Source organism: Lethenteron reissneri, unplaced genomic scaffold (assembly GCF_015708825.2).
Source record: "Lethenteron reissneri isolate LAM-NWPU_2019-01 unplaced genomic scaffold, ASM1570882v1 scaffold_1640, whole genome shotgun sequence".
Classification (NCBI taxonomy): domain Eukaryota; kingdom Metazoa; phylum Chordata; class Hyperoartia; order Petromyzontiformes; family Petromyzontidae; genus Lethenteron; species Lethenteron reissneri.
In genome coordinates, this window is record NW_026891378.1 from 4732639 (window position 1) to 4752750 (window position 20112).

A 20112-nucleotide genomic window follows, 5' to 3' on the forward strand; every position below is an offset into this window, starting at 1 on the left:
ATCCCCCAATGATATATTTTTTTGGCTGTTAACGCGTGCAGGGGCTTCAGGATTGTGGCAAAATTCTGGATGAAACGTTGACAAAACTGCACATCACCCACAGACTTGGGGATTGGCCAATTCCGCAGACATGTAGTTTTCTCGGGATCCTGCACCCCCGCGCAATGTAGCCAGGCCGGCCATAGCAATGGCAAGTGATGGCTGTGTCTCCCCTCATGGCCCGCAACCTCGGGGATGCTGCCCCATCCACCCGCGGACCGACGCCACCACCTTATCTCGTGGGTCTCTACAGCCCTCTATTGTTGCTATGACGAGTGGGCCCCCGCCGGCAGCGCTCCTCGCTCTGCAACCCCAGCAAGAGGTGCAGCCGACCCATGCTACTGTAAAGTAGGAGCCGACACCAGATTGCAGGGGTCTCGTCCTTTATTCCTTTCCTTCCATCCACACCTGTCCCCCAGCCGTCACAATATCGTTCCCGCCAAAGGCCCCTTCTTCCCGCCCGTTCCCTCCTTATATCTCCTCGATCACCCCTCCCACTAACCCATCTATTGGTGGGAATCCTTCCCCTGACACCCCTACATCACCCCCCCCCCCCCGGAGAAAAAATAACCGTCCTCGGTTCTGCCTCCCCCATGGACCATTTAAATCTCCCCATGCCTCCCACCACTAACAGTGACGACAGCCCTTACCCCCCCCACAACCATACAATGCAACATAACACAACGAAATCAATTGCGCGGCCTGCCCAGGTCTCCAGCCAGCATCCCGTAACAGCCCGGACATCCACAGGCAGCAGATGACCGTGGCGGCCCCCTCCTTCGAAGGCCCTCTCGTCGCGGTCCCTGGTTCGGTGGTGCCGGTGTCGCCTTGCCTGGCGCCGCTGTCTCTCCGGCCCCCGCTCGTGCCGCCGCTCCGTCAGGCCTCACATGGGGTGCTGTAGGTGACAAGGGAACACAGGGCACCGAACCCCCTGCCGGTCGGCGCGTGGTGGTCGGCGACCTTGGCCTGGGTAGGGATGATGATGATGTTGGCAGTGATGTTGGTGGTGATGTTGGTGAAGATGACGGTGGAGAGATGTATGGCTTAAGGCGGGTGGGGTGTACAAACCATCGTCGCTTACCCAGTTGGACCTGGACGCACTGCGGTCGGAGTGCTTTAATGACCTCGACCGGCCCTTTCCAGGGTCGGTGCAGCTTTGGTGAGAGGCCAACCGGCACCTGAGGACAGTGTAGCCATGCCTGGTCCCCGACTTTGAAGGGCTTGGCTGTCACTGTCCTCTCCCGTATCCGTACATTACTCTCTTGGCTCGTGGCCGATGCGGCCTCGGCTGCTTGGCGGGCCTCTCTCAAATAAATGAGGGAGGTCTTTAGTGCCTTCGGCCATGCGTCGGCTCTTGCGGGAATGTCCGTCAGCTGCACCTCAATAGGCGGAACGGGATCCCGTCCGTACATCAGGAAAAACGGCGAGAACCCCGTCGCCGCGTGTGGGGCCACCCTGTACGCCGCTAAGACAGATGGAATGTGGAGGTCCCAGTCGGAATGGTTTTCGTCCACCACTTGGGACAGCATGGCCGCTATGGTGCGGTTAAGCCGCTCTACCATCCCATCGGTCTGGGGATGATACGGAGATGTTCTGACCTTTTTAGTGCCCAGGATAGAGCAGACGTCCTTCAATAGCTGTGAGGAGAAATTCCTGCCCTGATCCGTGAGCAACCGCTCCGGTGCCCCCTTATCAAGGACATAGCCTCCCACGAAGGCATCGGCGATGGTCTGTGCCGTTTGGTCCGGGAGGGCCCACGCCATCGGCCACCTCGTGCAGTACTCGACTCCGACCAACAGGTATTTATTTCCCCGTGGCGTGACCGGCAGTGGTCCCAGGATGTCCAACGCAACCAATTCGTTGACCCTGGTCACCGTGATGGGCTGTAGGGGCGCCCGGCTTACCCGGGGTGGCGGCTTTCGCCGCGCACATTCGACGCAGGTAGCGACCCATCGATGCACGTCAGCGGTCATACCTGGCCAAAAGTACCGACTCTGTAATGTGTACAGTGTCTTCCGCCCCGCCAGGTGCAGCAGCTGGCGGCCGTGTACGTCCATAACCAATTGTTGACGCAGCGACTCCGGAACTACCAGGCATCGTCGGCGCCCTGTCGGGTCCCATCGCATGAGGAGGTCCTCCCATACGATGTACTCCTCCCCCCCTGCCTCTGCTGAGGCGCGTAGCGTTCGCAGTGGGGCTTCCTCCAGCTGTAGCCGTCGCCAATCGTCCAAGGTCAGCCCCAGGTCGTGGTCGGTCAGCTGGACCTCACCCTGTGCGTCCTCTGCCGTGCGTACGGGAGCGATGACTGTCCCCTCCGGCCTCGCCTCCTTGCAGCGTGCCCCGCTTGTGGTGCATGCACAAGGGCCCTGGGGCGCCAGTCGGGACAATGCGTCTGCGTTGGCATGTCTGGTCCCTTTGCGATGCACTACTTGGTACCTGTACTCCTGCAGGCGCTCTATCCATCTGGCCAGCTGCCCCGAAGGCTGGTCGATGCGGAGCGAATACTGCAAGGCCGCGTGGTCAGTGCGGACCGTAAATTTGCGACCATACAGGTAGGGTCGAAATTGCTGCACGAAGTGCACGACTGCCAGGAGTTCCCTACGTGTGACGCAGTAGCGCTGCTCCGCTGATGAAAGCACGCGACTACCATAGGCGATAACCACCTCGCGACCCTGCTAGACTTGCGACAAAACACTGCCGATGCCCACATCGCTGGCGTCCGTGTCCAGGATAAAGGGGAGGCCAAAATCCGGAAAAGCCAATGGTGGTGCATCTGTCAGACGTGAGCGCAGCTGCTGGAATGCCTCTTCCTCCAGAGGGCCCCAATAAAACCTCTGGTTCTTCGCCGTCAACACGTGCAAGGGCTTGGCAATGGTTGCGAAGTTGGGTACGAACCGGCGGTAATAAGAAACGAAACCCACAAACCGGCGTACCTCTGGAACCGTTGTGGGAACAGCCCAGGCCCTCACGCAGGCCGTCTTTTCCGGGTCTGTAGCCACTCCAGACTCACTGACGACGTGGCCCAAGTAGCGTACCGACGACTGCATAAGGTGGCACTTCGACGGCTTGAGCTTCAAGTTCGCGTTCCGGAACCGCAGGAATACCTGACGTAATCGGTCAATGTGTTCCTCGAATGATCGGCTGAAGACAATGACGTCATCCAGGTAGATGAGGCACGTTTCCCATTGGAGGCCTGCTAAGGCCAACTCCATTATGCGTTGGAACGTCGCCGGCGCAGTCTGGAGGCCCATAGGCAGGCAGTTGAACTCGAACAGGCCCTGTGGTGTCCGGAACGCTGTTTTAGGCCGGGAGTCCGCGTCTAGTGGGACCTGCCAGAACCCGGACAATAAATCCAGCGTACTGAAAAATTTTGCTCCCGCCAGTGCATCCAATGAGTCGTCAATACGTGGTAGGGGATATGCGTCGGCCAGCGTGACGGCATTGAGGCGTCGGAAGTCCACACAGAATCTCAGTGACCCGTCTGACTTCTTGACTAGGACCACCGGTGCCCCCCAGGGACTCGAGGATGGAGAAATTATGTCGGCCCGCAGCATCTCCTGCACCGCTTGTTGAATGTGCCCTTTTTCCATTGGGCTCATTCTATATGTGTTTTGGCGCAGGGGTGCGGCATCTCCCGTGTTAATGTGGTGCTGCGACAGATTTGTGTGCCCTAGGTCGAACGGTCCCCGGCTGAACACGTCCGAGAACTCATGCAATAATGAGTGCAGCTGCTGTTTCTGGTCGGGCGGCAATCCCGGCTCAGGCCCCGCCAGCTGGTCCATCCACGATTCGGCCCCTCTGTCCTCGGACTGGCTGATGCTGCCTACAAGCTCGGGCTTTGTCCCTGGGGCTCCTAGTGACAAGGGACTAACGTGGGCCAGAACTGTTCCCTCCTGCACCGTCGCTGTTCTATCGGAGGTGTTCAGCACCTGAATGAACAGATGCTGGTTCCTCTGTACAATAGTTTCGGCTCCCACCAGCGCATGGCGATCCATGGCAGCTGACGCCGGAGACACCAGGATGGGTGAGTCTGGTCGGGCTGTCACGAGGGGAGACCGATATTGCAGCGGAATCAGCATCTGGGCTGCCGGGGGAATGGAGACAGACTTACTGACCAGAGCCTGCACGTAGGGTACACCCCGGCTGGCCCCCTCCGCCTTTAGGAAATGGAGATGCGTTCCCTGGACTTCCACCCGCCCATTGGCCAGATCGATTTTCATTGGCATCCGCCTCAGAAAGTCCGTCCCCAACAGGCAGGGTACGGGCAACGTTGCGGAGACAAGGATGGGTCCTGCTACCGAAAGCTGCCCAATCTGTATCAGGGCTTCAACCTGGCCCAGGAAGCCCATGCTGCCTCCATTTGCTGCAATGAACGTCGTCTTGACGGGGACTAAAGGTCGGATTTTATCCGGCAGCATCTCGTGCATGGTGCTCGAGATGATCGTGGCTGATGCCCCCGTATCCACCAAGATACGTGCCGACACTCCCGCGATTTCACCGACCAGGACCGAGGTTCCTGACGTGGCCGCTACCACCCGCCTTGCCAGCTTCCTCCATTGTGTGGCTGAGTCCGGCCACTGACCAGGCGGCGTCTCGTTATCCTGTGGTGCATGGTGAAATGATGGGGGATGGATGTGAATGGACTGAAGATGGGGTTCCTCCCTTTGGAGTGCGTCGCAGCAGGGTGAACGCGCCCTTGTTACATAGTGTGGGCTTACCCCTGGGTTGCGGGCTGGGCTCTCTATGTGGTGCAAATTGCCCCCCTTTGGTGACGTAGGATGGGCCCCCCTTGTGGTGTGGGGGGCCCCCCCCATTGTAGGGGGCAGTGGGGACTGGGGGGTGGGCCTTCCCGTGAGCCCCTCCCTTCTCCCCTCCCTTCCCTTTGTCACGGGGGCGTGGTCCCCCTGGTTCCGTCTCGATCTGCCGCAAAGCGGTGGCGAGGCGGCCCGTGGAACTGCTCCAGGGCGCACTGTCAATCTTGTGGGCTGCCTCCGCCCCCGGGCCGTTGCCCCTGGCAACTCGCCGGCGTCGCAGGCAACTGGTGACGTCACGCCCGCCGGCGACGTCACGCCCGCCCGCGACGTCACGCCCGCCGGTGACGTCACGCCCGCCCGCGAAACCACGCCCGCCCGCGACGTCACGCCCGCCCGCGACGTCACGCCCGGCCGCGAAACCACGCCCGCCCGCGACGTCACCCCCGCCCGCGACGTCACGTCCGCCCACGACGTCACCTTCGACCGCGACGTCATGTCCGCCCGCGACGTCACCTCCGCCCGCGACGTCACGTCCGCCCGCGACGTCCCTCCCGGCCTCGGCGCGACTCCCGACGCTGTCTCCGGCCCCGGCGCGACTCCCGACGCGGTCTCCGGCCCCGGCGCGACTCCCGACGCGGTCTCCGGCCCCGGCGCGACTCCTCGACGCGGTCTCCGGCCCCGGCGCGACTCCCGACGCGGTCTCCGGCCCCGGCGCGACTCCCGACGCGGTCTCCGGCCCCGGCGCGACTCCCGACGCGGTCCGCGACACCACTCCTGGCCGCGACGTCACTCCCGGATGCCCCGTCACGTCCGTTCGCGACGCCACTCCGGGTCGCGACGCCACCCCTGGTCGCGACGCAATCCCAGGCCCCGGCGCTATCCCCGGCGCTATCCCCTTCCCCCGACCCGGACAATGGGGACCGGGGAACGACACTGACGGCACCCACCCCGAGGAGACTCCCGGTAAGTTCGCGGCGTCGGAATTATAATTGCTCGGCCCGACCGAGAGGCCGGGCGGGACGGCGTCACTCGCCTGGATCCTGTCGGCGTTCGGCCCCGGCGGGTTCCAGGTGACGTTGGCGGCCTCCGGCTCTGTGCGGCACCCCCTCGCCACATGCCCCTCTCGACCACAACGGTGGCAGACCCACGGGGCGTTCCGTCGGGGGGGCTCGGCGCGATGTTGTAGAGGCGGCTGCCAGCGACGCGGCGGTTGGTCGCGCCCCTGGTCCCTCTGCTCCGCCAGTCCCCGGATCGCCGCGTACACCTCCCGCAGCGATGGCTCCGTCTCAGACGTCGGGGGTCCGTCCCCAGCTGCCCCACAGGCAGCCTGTGGCGACGGTGCAGGTTCGGCGGTTGGTGTCGCTGGACCCAGTAGCGCCGCGGCAACGGCTCGGCTGTTCCCCCCCGCCGCGCCAGCCACCGGGCCCACGGGTGGCGCCCGGCCCATGACCTGCTCGTGGGCTTGGATGGTCCGGGCAGCCCACAGCGAGGTGCGTTCCCCCGGCGTCACCACGGGCATTACAACGCCGGCGCGGCAAGCGTAGGCGATGAGGTGCTCGACCACGAGGTCCTCGAGCGCTTCTTCAGCCAGGCGAGGGAAAGCTCTCCTCGCCAACACGAGCAGTGCACCCCTGTAGGCTAAAGGGGATTCTTTAGCCCCTCGCTGGCGATCCTGAAACCGTTTAAAGGCTCCTTCCGCCGGGCAATAGATCTCCCCCAAAGCCTCGTAGGCCGCCTGTAGCGTGGTCTTGCTGTGCGAGGGAAGGGAGGTGTAAGAGGCGAGTGCTTCCTTGCCCAGAACGGATGGCAGCGCTCGTAGTGCCTCTTCGTCTGTCCATTCGAGAGCGTGGAAGGCAGCCTCGAATCGGCGGACAAACTCCTCCCAGTCTTCTTCCTCAGCCACGAACTTGTCGACGGGCCCCAGCCGACGCGGCCGTCCGGTCACCTGCTCTCCGTGTTGGGTGGTTAGCCCTGGGGGTTTTGGCGGGACCGGCGGTGGCTGGCGTGACGAGGTTGATTGCGGTTCTTGCCCGGCCGGCTGGTCGGCCTCCGGGTCCCGTGGCCTCTCCTCCCGTAGTACGCGTGGGGGTGGGGGTCCCGGTGCTGGCGGGCCCCCCATAGGGAGCCTCTGTAGGAGCTCCTGGAGTGCCCTCTCCACGCGGGCCATGCGGTCCTCCATGGGGTCCTCCAGGCGATCCGGGCCCCCTGCTGCTGCTTCTGATAGCAGGCCCCCTTGTTGCCCGGGATGGGAAGGATCCCCGGCCCCTGCTTCCTCCTCCCTTGGCTCTTTCCCGCGGGGGTTTTTCTTTGTAGCCATGAGATCCCACCGCTGCCACCAGATGTAAAGTAGGAGCCGACACCAGATTGCAGGGGTCTCGTCCTTTATTCCTTTCCTTCCATCCACACCTGTCCCCCAGCCGTCACAATATCGTTCCCGCCAAAGGCCCCTTCTTCCCGCCCGTTCCCTCCTTATATCTCCTCGATCACCCCTCCCACTAACCCATCTATTGGTGGGAATCCTTCCCCTGACACCCCTACACTACAATACTGTTTTACAGTGCTGACAAAAAGTTGCTGAACCCCAATGATAATTATGGAAAATCCATAGTTTTACCATGATAGCCTTCTTGAATCAAAACGGGTCTTTTCTTAAATATCCAATATGGAATATATTCACCAATTCCACGTCTTTTGGAACAAAATTATGTACGAATTAAATAAACAATGAGTAATTAAGGTTCAGTGTACGTGAAAAAGTAAGTGAATCCCTTGTTTCATTAGCTCAGTTAAGGGCATAATTAGAATCAGGTGTTTAAATCATTAATAACTATATACTTAGCTAATGCATTAACCCCACTGTCAAACCCAGGAAACCTACGACCTCCATCTTATCGCCTTTTAACTGTCCCAGTAACAAACACTGGAATAGCTGGCAAAGCCTTTTCCGTTGCAGTACCAACGTTTTGGAACAACCTTGTTCCCTCTCTTAACATCGTAAATATTAATTCAAATTTTTTATTATATACTCTTTGGTTCTTTCGGTGAAGTCACGTAGGTAGAAATAAAATAAAATATAACACAAATATTTCTACCTACGTGACTTTACCGAAAGAACCAAATAGTATGGACTCCTGCAGTCACGAAAGCTTAAAATCAAGATTTTACTTATATACTTTGTGTAATTTTTATGTATCTAGTTACAGTGATTTACTCACCTTTCCTATATTTTGTACTCCTATCGGTGTTTGTATTGTTTGTTGTACTTTGCTGACCCGCGCCTACTAGATCTGTGAAAAAATGCTTAATAGATCATGAGATTCCTCCAGTATAAATAAAGATGCTTGTTTTGATTCTCTGTGTGGTTCGTCTACGTGTCTCTGTGTGGTGAACAGACGCGATGTTTGGACCCAACCCTATCCTGGTTCAAAGCTCTGCAAGGGACACAGACGGCTAATTTACATAAAGGATGATCTCCTTTAGGCTATGGATAATGGGTGTATATCTGCCCTTGTAACACAATACCTGTCTGCTGCATTTGATACATCTTAAGTCCCTCGCTGGAATGGGAAGCTCAGCCTGAACCTCTCATCTTCCTTCAGTACATAACCCAACAGGTCATTATGGGGCCTTGTGCCTCTCCTGTTGGTCCTGCCCCATTCGGGGTACCTCAAGGCTATCCTCCCTACTGTTCAATGTGTATGTTAGCCCATTAGGTGATCTCATCCGGAGTCATGGCCTTCGGTGCCATCAATATGCTGATGAAACTCACATCTCATTCATGTCAGACCCAGACTGGCTCCACAACCTTTGCCCCATCACTATGCTTGTCTGAAGTAGCTGTTTGGATGGAGTAAAATTTGCTGAAACTAAACCCAGGAAAGACAGAGTACACGATTGTCAGCTGAGATCAGTGTCTGAGAGCGTGGTGAGGCCAGATCGATCCTCCACTTATTATTGGAGCTTGAATGAGCGAGATGGTGGTGAGTGAGTGGATGTAAGCATTGGTTGTGAGAAGGTGAGTGAATGAGTAAGTGAGATGGTGGGTGACTGAATTAATGAGTACGTGCAATGGTTGGTGGGTGAATGAGTGAGTGATTGAATGAGTCAGTGGGTGAATAAGTGGGATCGGGTGAGGTGAGTTTAGGGTGAGGTTTGTGAGCATGAGATGAGTTCAGATCAGGTGTGTTAAGTCCCTGCGCTGGTTAGGCACTGCCTCACCAACACGTACTTCACCTGGAATGGTACCTTCTACAAACAAAATTAGGGTACCCCTATGGGTTCTCCCTTGTCACCAGTGATAGCCAATGTTTTCATGGAAAATTTTGAAACAGACGCCATCCAGACATCCACCCTGCGTCCTTCCCTGTGGAAGAGATATGTGGATGACACTTTCGTCATTTGGCCACATGGCCTCCCAGCATTGAACCAATTTCTAGACCACATCAACTCCATACACCCATCCATCAAATTCACCATGGAAGTGGAGAAGGATGGCAAGCTACCATTCTTGGATGTTCTGTTTGAGAGGAGGCCCAATGGCTCTTTGGGACATTCTGTTTACAGGAAGGCTACCCACACAGATACTTACCTGAAGCCTGATTCTCACCACCATCCGGCACAAAAGAATTCCCTCATCAAAACACTATACCATAGGACCCACTGCATCTCTGACCAACACCACCTGGCCAGTGAATTAGAACATGTACATCTGGCTCTCAAGATGAACGGACACTCGGACCGTGCTATCCACCAAGCTGTTTCTCCTACCGTGGAGAAACAACCCCCTGAGACTCCGATAAAAATCATTACGTTGCCATACATAGCAGGCGTTACCAAAAAGATTTCCAAAATTCTAAGCAAACACAAGATCCAGGTCCGATTCAGTACAGTACACAAAATCCGTGATCTGATCCCATCCGTAAAGGATGTCATTCCTGAGTACCATGGTGTCTACAAACTGAGTTGCACCTGTGGTGATTGTTATATCGGGGAAACGAAGCGACATTTATGACCGCATTCGCGAGCACAAGTCAGATTTGAAACACGGTAGAACAAATTCTTCGGCCGTGGCTGACCACTGTTATAACTACTGCGGGCTCTCATGATATTGTGTTCTCCAATACCAAAGTACTCTGCAAGCCTCCTGGATACTACCAGAGATTTGTCCATGAAGCCATCCAGATACACAAACATAGACATAACCTCAACCGAGATGGATTCAAATTGAGCAATCATTGGAAGGATGTAATTAACCAAGTTAAACTTTAGCTGCCGTGTAGTTTACTGCAAGGCAGCCAGTTTATATTTATTTTCATATTCATATCAATATTCCCAGTCTTTTACTCCCAGCTTTACACACTACCATCACTAAGACATTTGACACCAAGTCCTGCTTACTCCCATCACTTGGACATTTACCGCGCGTTGTTTCGAGCTGGCGGAGCTTAGTACTTCCCCCAGCAGCCCTAGCCCACTCCCTTGCAGCATAACAAAGGTCATTAATCGGCTTAACTTACTCTTTGGTTGTAGTGTATAGTAGTGTATTGTATAGTAATGTATATTGTAGTGGATAGTGTAGTGTATAGTAGTGTTTTGTATAGTAGTGTATAGTATAGGGTATTCTGTGGTGTATAGTAGTTTAGTGTATGGTAGTGTATTGTGTAGTGTATACCAGTGCATAGTGTATTATAGTATAGTGGATAGGGGTTTATAGTAATGTTTTTTTGTATAGTTGTGTATTGTGTAGTGTTTAGTATTGTGTAACAAAGTTTATAGTCATGTAGTACGTAGTTTACCGCAGTGTATAGTGTAGTGTATTAACTTATTCTTTGGTTGTAGTGTATTGTATAGTAATGTATAGTGTAGTGAATAGTGTAGTGTATAGTATTGTATATTAGTGTATTGTGTAGTGTATTCTATAGTATATAGTGTAGTGTATTGTGGAGTGTATACCAGTGCATAGTGTAGTGTATTAAAGTATAGTGGATAGGAGTCTATAGTAGTGTTTCGGGTATAGTTGTGTATTGTGTAGTGTTTAGTATTGTGTAGCAAAGTTTATAAGTGTATTGCGTAGGTTATAGCAGTGTATAGTGTAGTGTATAATAGTATAGTGTAGTGTACAGTAGTGTATAGCAGTGTATGGTGTACTGTTTAATAGTGTAGTGTATAGTAGTCTATAGTATCGTAGTATATAGTGTAGTGTAGAGTATAGTAGTGTATTGTGGAGTGTATAATAGTGTAATGTATAGCAGTCTATAGTAGTGTAGTTTATTGTACAGTGTAGTGTATAGTAGTGTATTGTATATTAGTGTATTGTATTGGTGATTTAATTTAGCTTTCATTTCTTAATAACTTTCCTATTAACCAGCTCAACCGCCGCCTGCATCACAAAGCTTTCGTTTGAACTCCATACCCACCTCCCAGCCCACACCCCGCCCCCACACTCACCCTGGCTCCCCCCCTACTATATAATCCCTCGTCACAGCCATCTCTTAGGCATACTCAAGCGATTGTTCTTTCGCTGTTTTGTCCACACCTGAAGACGGATGCTTGTGTTGCGATCGAAATGTCGTGATCTAATATTTTTCTACCTACGTGACTTTACCGAAAAAAACAAAGAATATGGATTCCTGCAGTCACGAAAGCTTCAAATCACGAATATTAATAATTTTACATGTATTTTGTAATAAAGTGTTATCCTAAACAGCGTTTTATGTGTATGTAGTGATACATGTGTATGAGTATTTTTTTTTTACTATGGGTGACTGGTGGAGACCTTATTAAACAAACCATGACTTACTTAAAGCTTTCGTGGCTGCAGGAATTCATATTCTTTGGGTCTTTCGGTAAAGTCACCTATCTACGTGACTTTACCGAAAGACCCAAAGAATATAAACAAACGATATTATGACATGATAGAATATTGTATATTACAGGAAACGAATGAACAGAATATGGGATTTGCCATTGTTTGAGAAAGTATAGGAGTGTGTTGTCTGTGATGAATGAAGTGACAATGACATTGCGTTTGATGGGTTGAGTGACAATGTGCTCAAAACACAGGAGGATAAGTGGGTGGAAGACGAGCAGCAGTCCACTCCACCGGCTCCAGACAACCCAGTAGCAGCAGCACAAACACCAGCCAGGGGAGGACCTCTCTCGAGCAGGAGCACATCTTGAATGTTTTGGCCACTGCACCGGTCTTCATAGAACTCAACAAACCTTAGAAACATAATGCGATGCAGACCAGTTGGCCAACAACACAGTTAGACACTAACCTGGTTGACCACGTATTTCAAAAGAATGTAAAATTTTGTGGTCATCTTCTGGGCTGAACATACCAACGTAAACAGAGGACAAGGACTCGTGAACAGACACGAGGTACAAGGTAGCAGAGATACATACGTAGAGAAGACACACAGCGAAATATGTTAAGATGTTTTGGGCAGCACAGAGGGACAACCAGAGCAACACCACACCAAGAGACATACACACATGGAGAGGCACACAAAATGTAATTCTTTTGAAATACGTGGTCAACCAAGTTAGTGTCTGTGTTGTTGGCCAGCTGGTTTGCATCGTATATTTCTAAGGTTTGTTGAGTTCGCGTTTCCTGTCTTCTTGCTGTATTTGCCTCCATGCAGTTTGCCGTTCTATGTGTGCTGTGTGATGTCCCACTGTGTATTCCCTCGCTGTTTTGCCCAATTTTCACCTGATGAGGAGCGCTTGTGTTGCGTTCGAAACGTCGTGATTTATTTTATTTGTGATTTATTTAAATTTTATTTTATTTCTACATACGTGACTTTACCGAAAGAACCAATGAGTATAGTAATTCCTGCATACACGAAAGCTTCAATTCTATGTAAAATACCATTAAGTGTTATTCTAAGCATAATAAGTAAAAAACAAACACATTTACACAAACCCATGCATACATTTAACACTTTATAACAAATGCTGTAGAAAGAACTGCTGGTACCCGTTCGGCAAGTTCGCTCAGCTGTGTTGTTGTTTTGAAGGCCCCGCCGCAGTCTTTGTAAAGGCACACCACAGGATTACTCCCGGTTACACAGTGGACAATGTGGTGCCACGGCAATGGAGCAACTCTGCCGGCGCTGCCATCCCCTAGCACCCCTCCACACGAACGCATGCACACCCCCACTAAACACACACACGCACCCACGTGTGGGGGGGGGGGGGTCCCTGGTACCATGGGTTTTTACCCGAGGGGCCCCTAGCGGGGATGTCCCACGGTTTCCCAGTGCCAGGAGATTGGCTGACCCCACCCCCCCAGGCCAAATTCCATTGCGGCCCCCGTGAATTGGCTTAAAATTGTATGGGCACGACGAAGCTCACCGGGCTAACCGCAATGATACACTCACAGCACAGGGAGATAGGGCCTCGTGGGCAAACACTCCGCAAGCAGCACATAAGAGGAGGTGGGAGGAAAATTCCTGGACCGACTGCAGCTGTGTATTCCGCGGGACGGCCACCCCTATCAAACCGGTTGAGTCCGGGTGGGGAGGACGGGGGCGTAGACAATGGATCAAGAAGTAATGGCACGCAACGCTCCAGGTTGGGGCGGGGCATCGGTTTAAAATCAAAAGGTAGGCGCCCAATTGGCCGCACAGGATAACACCACGTGACCCTGGATCTTTGGATTCCGACTCCTAGCCGCTCGCAGCGTCCGAGACATGCTGGCGAGTGCTGCTACTACTCGACCCCAGGTAGAGACCTCTCATACCCTCGTCCCTCCGACTCCCACCGCGTCCATGCGACACCGTGAGTGCGTCTGCGAGGTGAGAAGTAAAGTGAGGGTACACCCAGGGATTGAATAGGGATAGGCTAGGTGCTGCTCACTGAATATTTACTGAACTGAAGTTCATTCAAGATCGGTGTAGTGTGATTTCTGCGTGTGTGGGTGAACTTCAGCATGGTGTCTGTGATTTTTGAGTGGAGTGACTGCGTGTGGGGCAGTGTGCTTGAGTGGCTAACTTGGCCACCTGAAAGTTAAATTGTTGTTGTTGCGTTGCATCTATATCAGCCATTAGAAAAAATGTATGTACAAGTGTGTCTGGGGACACAAAGGTTGCAATGCGTGGTCATGGCCATCCATCTGCTCGTGTGCTGGTGCCGGCTTCAATCATTGCTATTCGCTAACAGCACTTGTCCTAAAATCTGTTAGAGGCTATATGGGAGTCATTTGTCTTCGTGTTGTGTGTCATGGGTACCACATAAAGAGTGTGTAAGTGGTTACCCATATACAAAAAAAATATGTAAAGGAGGTTGTTGCGTGTCTTGACATTTCCTGACGTTTTCTTTAAGATGATCCAGAAATGTCAGTGTTCAGTATAGCTTCACGCAGAGGCAGGACACCACTGCAACGGTATACTGCTCCCATGTTATTATAGCCCATCAATTAACGCATATCCCTGCCTATGAACATAAATCATGTTTAATTGGGATCATCAGTACTGTCCGGTTGGGAGACATTATCCCCACCATTGTGCAAAAGGACCTGGCTCGCACGGAGGTTTAACGATGCTGAACACAGATCCCTGCCACATATCAATGCAGGCACCAGAGCAGATGTGTGGCGAATGAGAGGCTTCATCCAATACTGGGCTCCACACACTAACAAAACACACTTGCTGCAAGCATTCTAATAACATTATCAGTCAATTGGCAATTAGAATATTATAGAACTAAGTAGAAAACCATTTATTTTGTATCACTACAAGATGTCAACTCCAAAAGTAAAAATATATCACAATCATACTCTTAGGTTTTTTTCGGTAAAGCACCTTAGTCATGATATTGGTCATGATATTGTCTTTTCCGAGACCAAGGTGCTCTGCAAACTTTCTGGCTACCATCAAAAGTTTGTACACGAAGCCATCCAGATATACAAACACAGACTTAACTTCAACCTTGATGATCGGTACATACTGAGTAATAATTGGAAAGATGTTATTAACCATGTAAAAAATATTTAACTACACATATTTGTACCATCTTATTTGACAGGTACTATTCTACTTTACCGAGTGTTGACATCCCCAGCGTTTAACAGTACTGCCCTTTTTGTATTTGGATTGTCAGCCAACACCGGTTACAACCCCAAGTCGAGGTACACCGATTGTTCTCTTTTAGCCCCGCCCACCCCCCCAACATGTTCCATGCACTGGCTACCACATTCAGATAAGCCCTTCCCCTCCCTCCCCCTTAACTTGTATTTAAGAGCTTGTCTCTTGGAATTTTGCCTCACTTGATACAGTAAATTTAGCTGTGACGGTCCCACCTGATGACGGAGACTTGTGTTGCCTCCGAAACGTCGTGATCTATAATTTTATCTGTATTATTTTATTATTTACTTATTTTTACCTACGTGACTTTACCTAAAAAACCTAAGAGTATGAATCCTTGCAGTCACGAAAGCTTCAACTCTAGAATAAATATCACAATCATATTAAAATTCTAAACGATCAAAAACGGCACCCCCTACTATCTTGCAATGAGACAATATTTCACTACTGCACTGAATTACACATTTACTGAGAGCCTATCTCTGACTGAATGATGCCTATAGCTGCATGCATTCTTGTAATGAGAGAAGTGAATACAGTGATTTGTTAGGAGTGTCTTAGTCTCAAGCTCCTGGTTAAACTACACAGAATCAAAGTCTACAAGTGTTTCTGGTTTCTTCGCATCACTCAAGTAGTCCACCCATACCTCTACATCGACAAACTGCTGGGGGTCACCTCGCTCTCTCTCGGCGTCTGAGTTCTCCTCCTGCTTCACACTGCCTCCATTGACCTGGATGTCCAGCACTGGAGTCAAATCTTCATCTTCACATTTGACCTTCACTTCTGGCCAAGTTGTGAAACTGGGATTTTCTTCTGCTTCTTGTTTCACGAGAGAGGATCTCTTTGCAACACTTTGATTTGCACAAGTCGATTTCACCTTCCTCTTCTTGTGGATCTTCTCATGTTTGGTTCGGACTTCTGACCGTGCAAATGCCTTCCCACACACAGTGCACTTGAAAGGCTTTTCACCCGTGTGTATTCGCTGATGTTTGACAAGATCTCCCGATTGTGCAAATGCCGTCCCACATACAGTGCACTTGAATGGTTTCTCGCCTGTGTGCGTTCTTCGGTGGTTGGTAAGATGTATTGACTGTGGAAATGCCTTCCCACACACAGTGCATTTAAATGGCTTCTCGCCCGTGTGTATTCTCTGGTGCCTTTGAAGAGATTCAAAACGTTTAAATGACTTCCCACACTCGGTGCATTTGAAGGGCTTCTCATCCATGTGTGTTGTCTGGTGTCTGTAAAGATGTGATGACTTTGCATACGTTTTCCCACACAGAGCGCACTTTATGGGTGTTTCACCCCTGTGTGTTTGCTGATGTTTGAGTATTTGGTCTAATTCTGCAAATGCCTTCTCACACACAGTGCACTTGAAGGGCTTCTCCCCCATGTGTGTTCTCTGGTGATCATGAAGATGCGATGACTGTGCAAATGCCTTCCCACACACAGTGCACTGGCATGGGTTCTCTCCCGTGTGTGCCCTCTGGTGCTTCTTCATGCAGACATTGTGATCCGTGCTGTATGAACATTGGTGCCAATTAATGCCAGGCTGGCGAGTTATATCCACTCCATGTGCTCGCTTCTGCAGCGCGACAGAGGAACTGGAAGATGCAGATAGAAATCAGGTTACACAAATTACATATCAGCAGTGGCACAGACTTGCAGTGGTATGCACATACACAGCACATACACAAAAATCACCCATATAGGCTGAACAGACTGTTGAGGCAACTGCTATTAGCGAGCACCTATGAAAGCTGACATTGAACTTGAGAGGGTGGTGTGGATAGCACCACGCTTGGCTGCCGTTGTCTCCCCAGTGTGTTACGGACACAATTAAGGTTGAGTAGATGTAGGGGAGGCCCATGATCATTTCAGATATTCACAACAGAAGTTGGTCATGAGGGAATCGACGCCGGTCCCTGAATTTGTAGCATAGTACACAACTCCACGACCGCTCCTCGTATTACACATAAAAGCTAAAGATCCCATGTAGCCTTCACAGACTCGAGGAGAAAGAGCTGTTAGTGAGGACCTATGAAGGCTGGCTCAGCACACGTGATGGTAGCACCACGCCCGGCCGCCTTTGTCTCCCAAGTGACGATGTTTACACACCGCACCAGGTACGAATTTGAGACAATCGAACTAGGTGAGGCCCAGAACCGATTCAAATCATCGTCACTGGTGTTGACCGTGAGCGGGAATGTAACCCGGGCTGCCGGGGTCATAGCGTAGTGTGCCAATGCGCCATCCCTCCCATACAGAAACGTGTACACAATCTACACGTGCACAAAAGAAAAGATCCCTAAATAAGTCACATGGACTTTTCTGATAAATGTAGCTATTGACAACAGCAATGAGAACTGACACGAAAAACAACGTGATTGTTTGTGGTATGCACGATGCTAACACACAGCACACTACTCACAGTACACACACACATATACAACCACTGTTCACCACGGTGCTAACACACAGCACACTACTCACAGTACACACACACACATACTGTATATAACAGACCCAGGTACCACGGGTTGACGGTGTGGGATGACTGGCAGATGCACCACCTGTGCTCCCTACTGTGCAAAGTTTCTGCGTTTTATCCACCTGACGCTTTCCTCGTTGTTGTCAGCGTCGCTCCTCTTCCCTCCGGCAATTCCAATCAACTCAACATCCTTCAGTGCAGCGCCCGTTCACCCCACTTTTATCCGGCCAGCAAAAGCTCCTTTGGACAAGCAGAGGCTGGGCACAGACACAATCATTCAAAAAGCAGATGCTCACCCTCCCACTCATTCAATTTACCCAACACACACCATGAATCAACTCACCCACGATATCACTCAAATTATCCACTTACGATTTCACTCACTCACCCAAACACTCACTCATCCACTTACGATCTCACTCACTCACCCAAGCACTCACTCATCCACTTACCATCTCACTCACTCACTCAAGCACTCACTCATCCACTTACTCACTCACCAAAGCACTCACTCATCCACTTACGATCTCATTCACTCACTCAAGCACTCACTCATCCACTTACTCACTCACCAAAGCACTCACTCGACTACTCACTTTGCCCACACTCACTCAGCAGTGGATAGACCATGGCACATTCTAATCGCAATTATTTAGCTACAATACTCATTCAAACCAACGATGCCTATGCACATTATACATTATAGTCACCGACACTAACCTCTGCTGTGCTTTCTAATCGCGTTCCCAACCGGGCTCGGGCACCACGGTCCCGGGCAGGGAATCTAGGAAACACCGTGGCTTGGGCCTAGTACCTCGGTCTCCGTGATCTCTGAGGCAGGAAACCCACGGCGAGCCGCCACGACCCGCGCGCAGGAGATGCGAGGTCGAAGGCGGGAAACCTCGCGGCTTTATTTTAAAAAGCGGGGCTGAACGTCAGAATATTCCAGACGAAAAAAGACAATCGCAGAGCCCAGACACAACCCGGATACAGTGACAGATTAATCAATGTCAGCGACTCCAGGGTCGAATCATCTTTCTAGATTTGAAGTTTTCGTGACTGCAGGGATCCATACTCTTTGGTTTTATTCGGTAAAGTCACGTAGGTATAAAATAAAATATATTATTTTATTTTATACCTACGTGACTTGACCGAAAAAACCAAGGAGTTAGAATCATCTTTTCTATTTAATGTCTGCAGCTACCTTGAATCGATTCCGTTGCTTCAGTCCATTCAGTTGTTTCAATCGATTCAGTTGCTGCAATCGACTGAGTTGCTTGAATCGACTCAGTTGCTTCAAGTTTTCAAGTTTCTAGTTTCATTTATTAGGTATAGCCCTGTGAGCCATTCGGCTCTTGAATCGGGTGCAATCGCAACAAACAAAAAACAAAAACATGAACAAGAAAAATCTTAAAGTGACTATGTGACTATTTGCAAACAGAAAGTCCAAGAAAAGACAGCAAAATAGTGCAGAAAAAAGCACCGTACACCAACGCTGTGTGCAAAAATCCCAGGGGGATGCAAGTCAAACACAAACAACTACAAGAACACTTAGATTTAGGCCATCAGTCTAACTCTGTACTACAACAAACAAACATGGCCAAACCAAAAAACTTTTCGAAATCACCAAAAATAAAGCCATAAAAGCAATGAAACAGTGATCATAGGAACTGTGACCGAATTTTTCACAATAAACGACGAAAACAACATGTACTACCAAACCCTGCAGCCATAGCTGGCTGTATGAGTCACTCCACCACAGCAGGAGCATCAGTCGGAGTATCAACATTTTCAATGCACCTTTAAGATCAGCACACTAAATCAAAACACAGATCATACTTTGCAGCGATCATCCGGAGCGAAACATTTTATTTAAGGCCACTGAATAGCAGTGGCAGCTAGGGGTGTACAACTCCTCTATAGTAGTTGAGTGAAGATCTCACAGGTAGTGATTCAAGTTGCAGTTTATTGGCAATAGCATTCTAGACCCTAGGGGCATCAATAGCAAAGGCTCTTAGGTTCTTTCGGTAAAGTCACGTAGGTAAAAAATTATAAAATAATAATAATAAATGAAAATAACTAAATTAAATCACGACTTGGTTCTTTCGGTAAAACCAAGAAGAGGAATCCCTGCAGTCACGAAAGCTTTAAATCGAAATTTAAATCACGACGTTTCGGAAGCAACACAAGCCTCCGTCATCAGGTGTAACTGCTCCAGTAAAATTACTGTAGCGTGTGAAGAAAGCTATTCAAGACGTGTTTTTATATAGGGTGCTGGGCAGGGAGGAGCCAATGAGTGGGGGGGGGGGGGAGATAACCATCTCGGTGCTTGTACACTGCATGTACGGTGCTTGTACACTGCATGTACGGTGCTTGTACAATGCATGTACGGTGCCTGGATGCTGAATGGCGAATGGGAATGAAACACTGTTGTAAATCAGACTTTTTCCTTAGTGATGGTAGTGTATCAGGCTGGATATGACTGTAAAATTAAAAGAATCAATATGGATATGATTATGAGAGTAAATATAAACTGGCTGTTTAGCAGTAAAATGCACGGCAGCTAAAGTTTAAACTTGGTTTATAGACATAACTTCAACCGTGATGATGGGTACGAATTGAGCAATCATTGGAAAGATGTTAATAACCATGTAAAAAAAGATTTAACTCCTCGTCAAAGCCACCTCTTAGACACACTTAAGCTGTTGTGTTTACGCTTCGCAGTCCCCACCTGAAGAAGGAT

At 50.6% G+C, this 20112-nt stretch overlaps 1 protein-coding gene across 3 annotated transcripts; it reads right to left on the reverse strand.

The window, feature by feature from the left end:
* Positions 1 to 12307: 12307 nt before the first annotated feature.
* LOC133339155 (putative zinc finger protein 286B) lies at positions 12308 to 18522 on the reverse strand. Of its 3 annotated transcripts, none has more exons than XM_061547295.1 (3): positions 18184 to 18522; positions 17492 to 17626; positions 12308 to 16482 (listed from the first exon to the last, which is right to left on the reverse strand). In XM_061547295.1, exon 3 carries the CDS (start codon positions 16377 to 16379, stop codon positions 15459 to 15461), a length of 921 nt encoding a protein of 306 aa, XP_061403279.1. In that variant the 5' UTR covers positions 16380 to 16482; positions 17492 to 17626; positions 18184 to 18522; the 3' UTR covers positions 12308 to 15458. The 3 variants fall into 3 exon arrangements, with proteins under 3 accessions (XP_061403279.1, XP_061403280.1, XP_061403281.1); XM_061547296.1 differs by having other exon boundaries at positions 18090 to 18522; XM_061547297.1 differs by lacking the exon at positions 17492 to 17626.
* Between the last annotated feature and the right edge of the window lie 1590 nt (positions 18523 to 20112).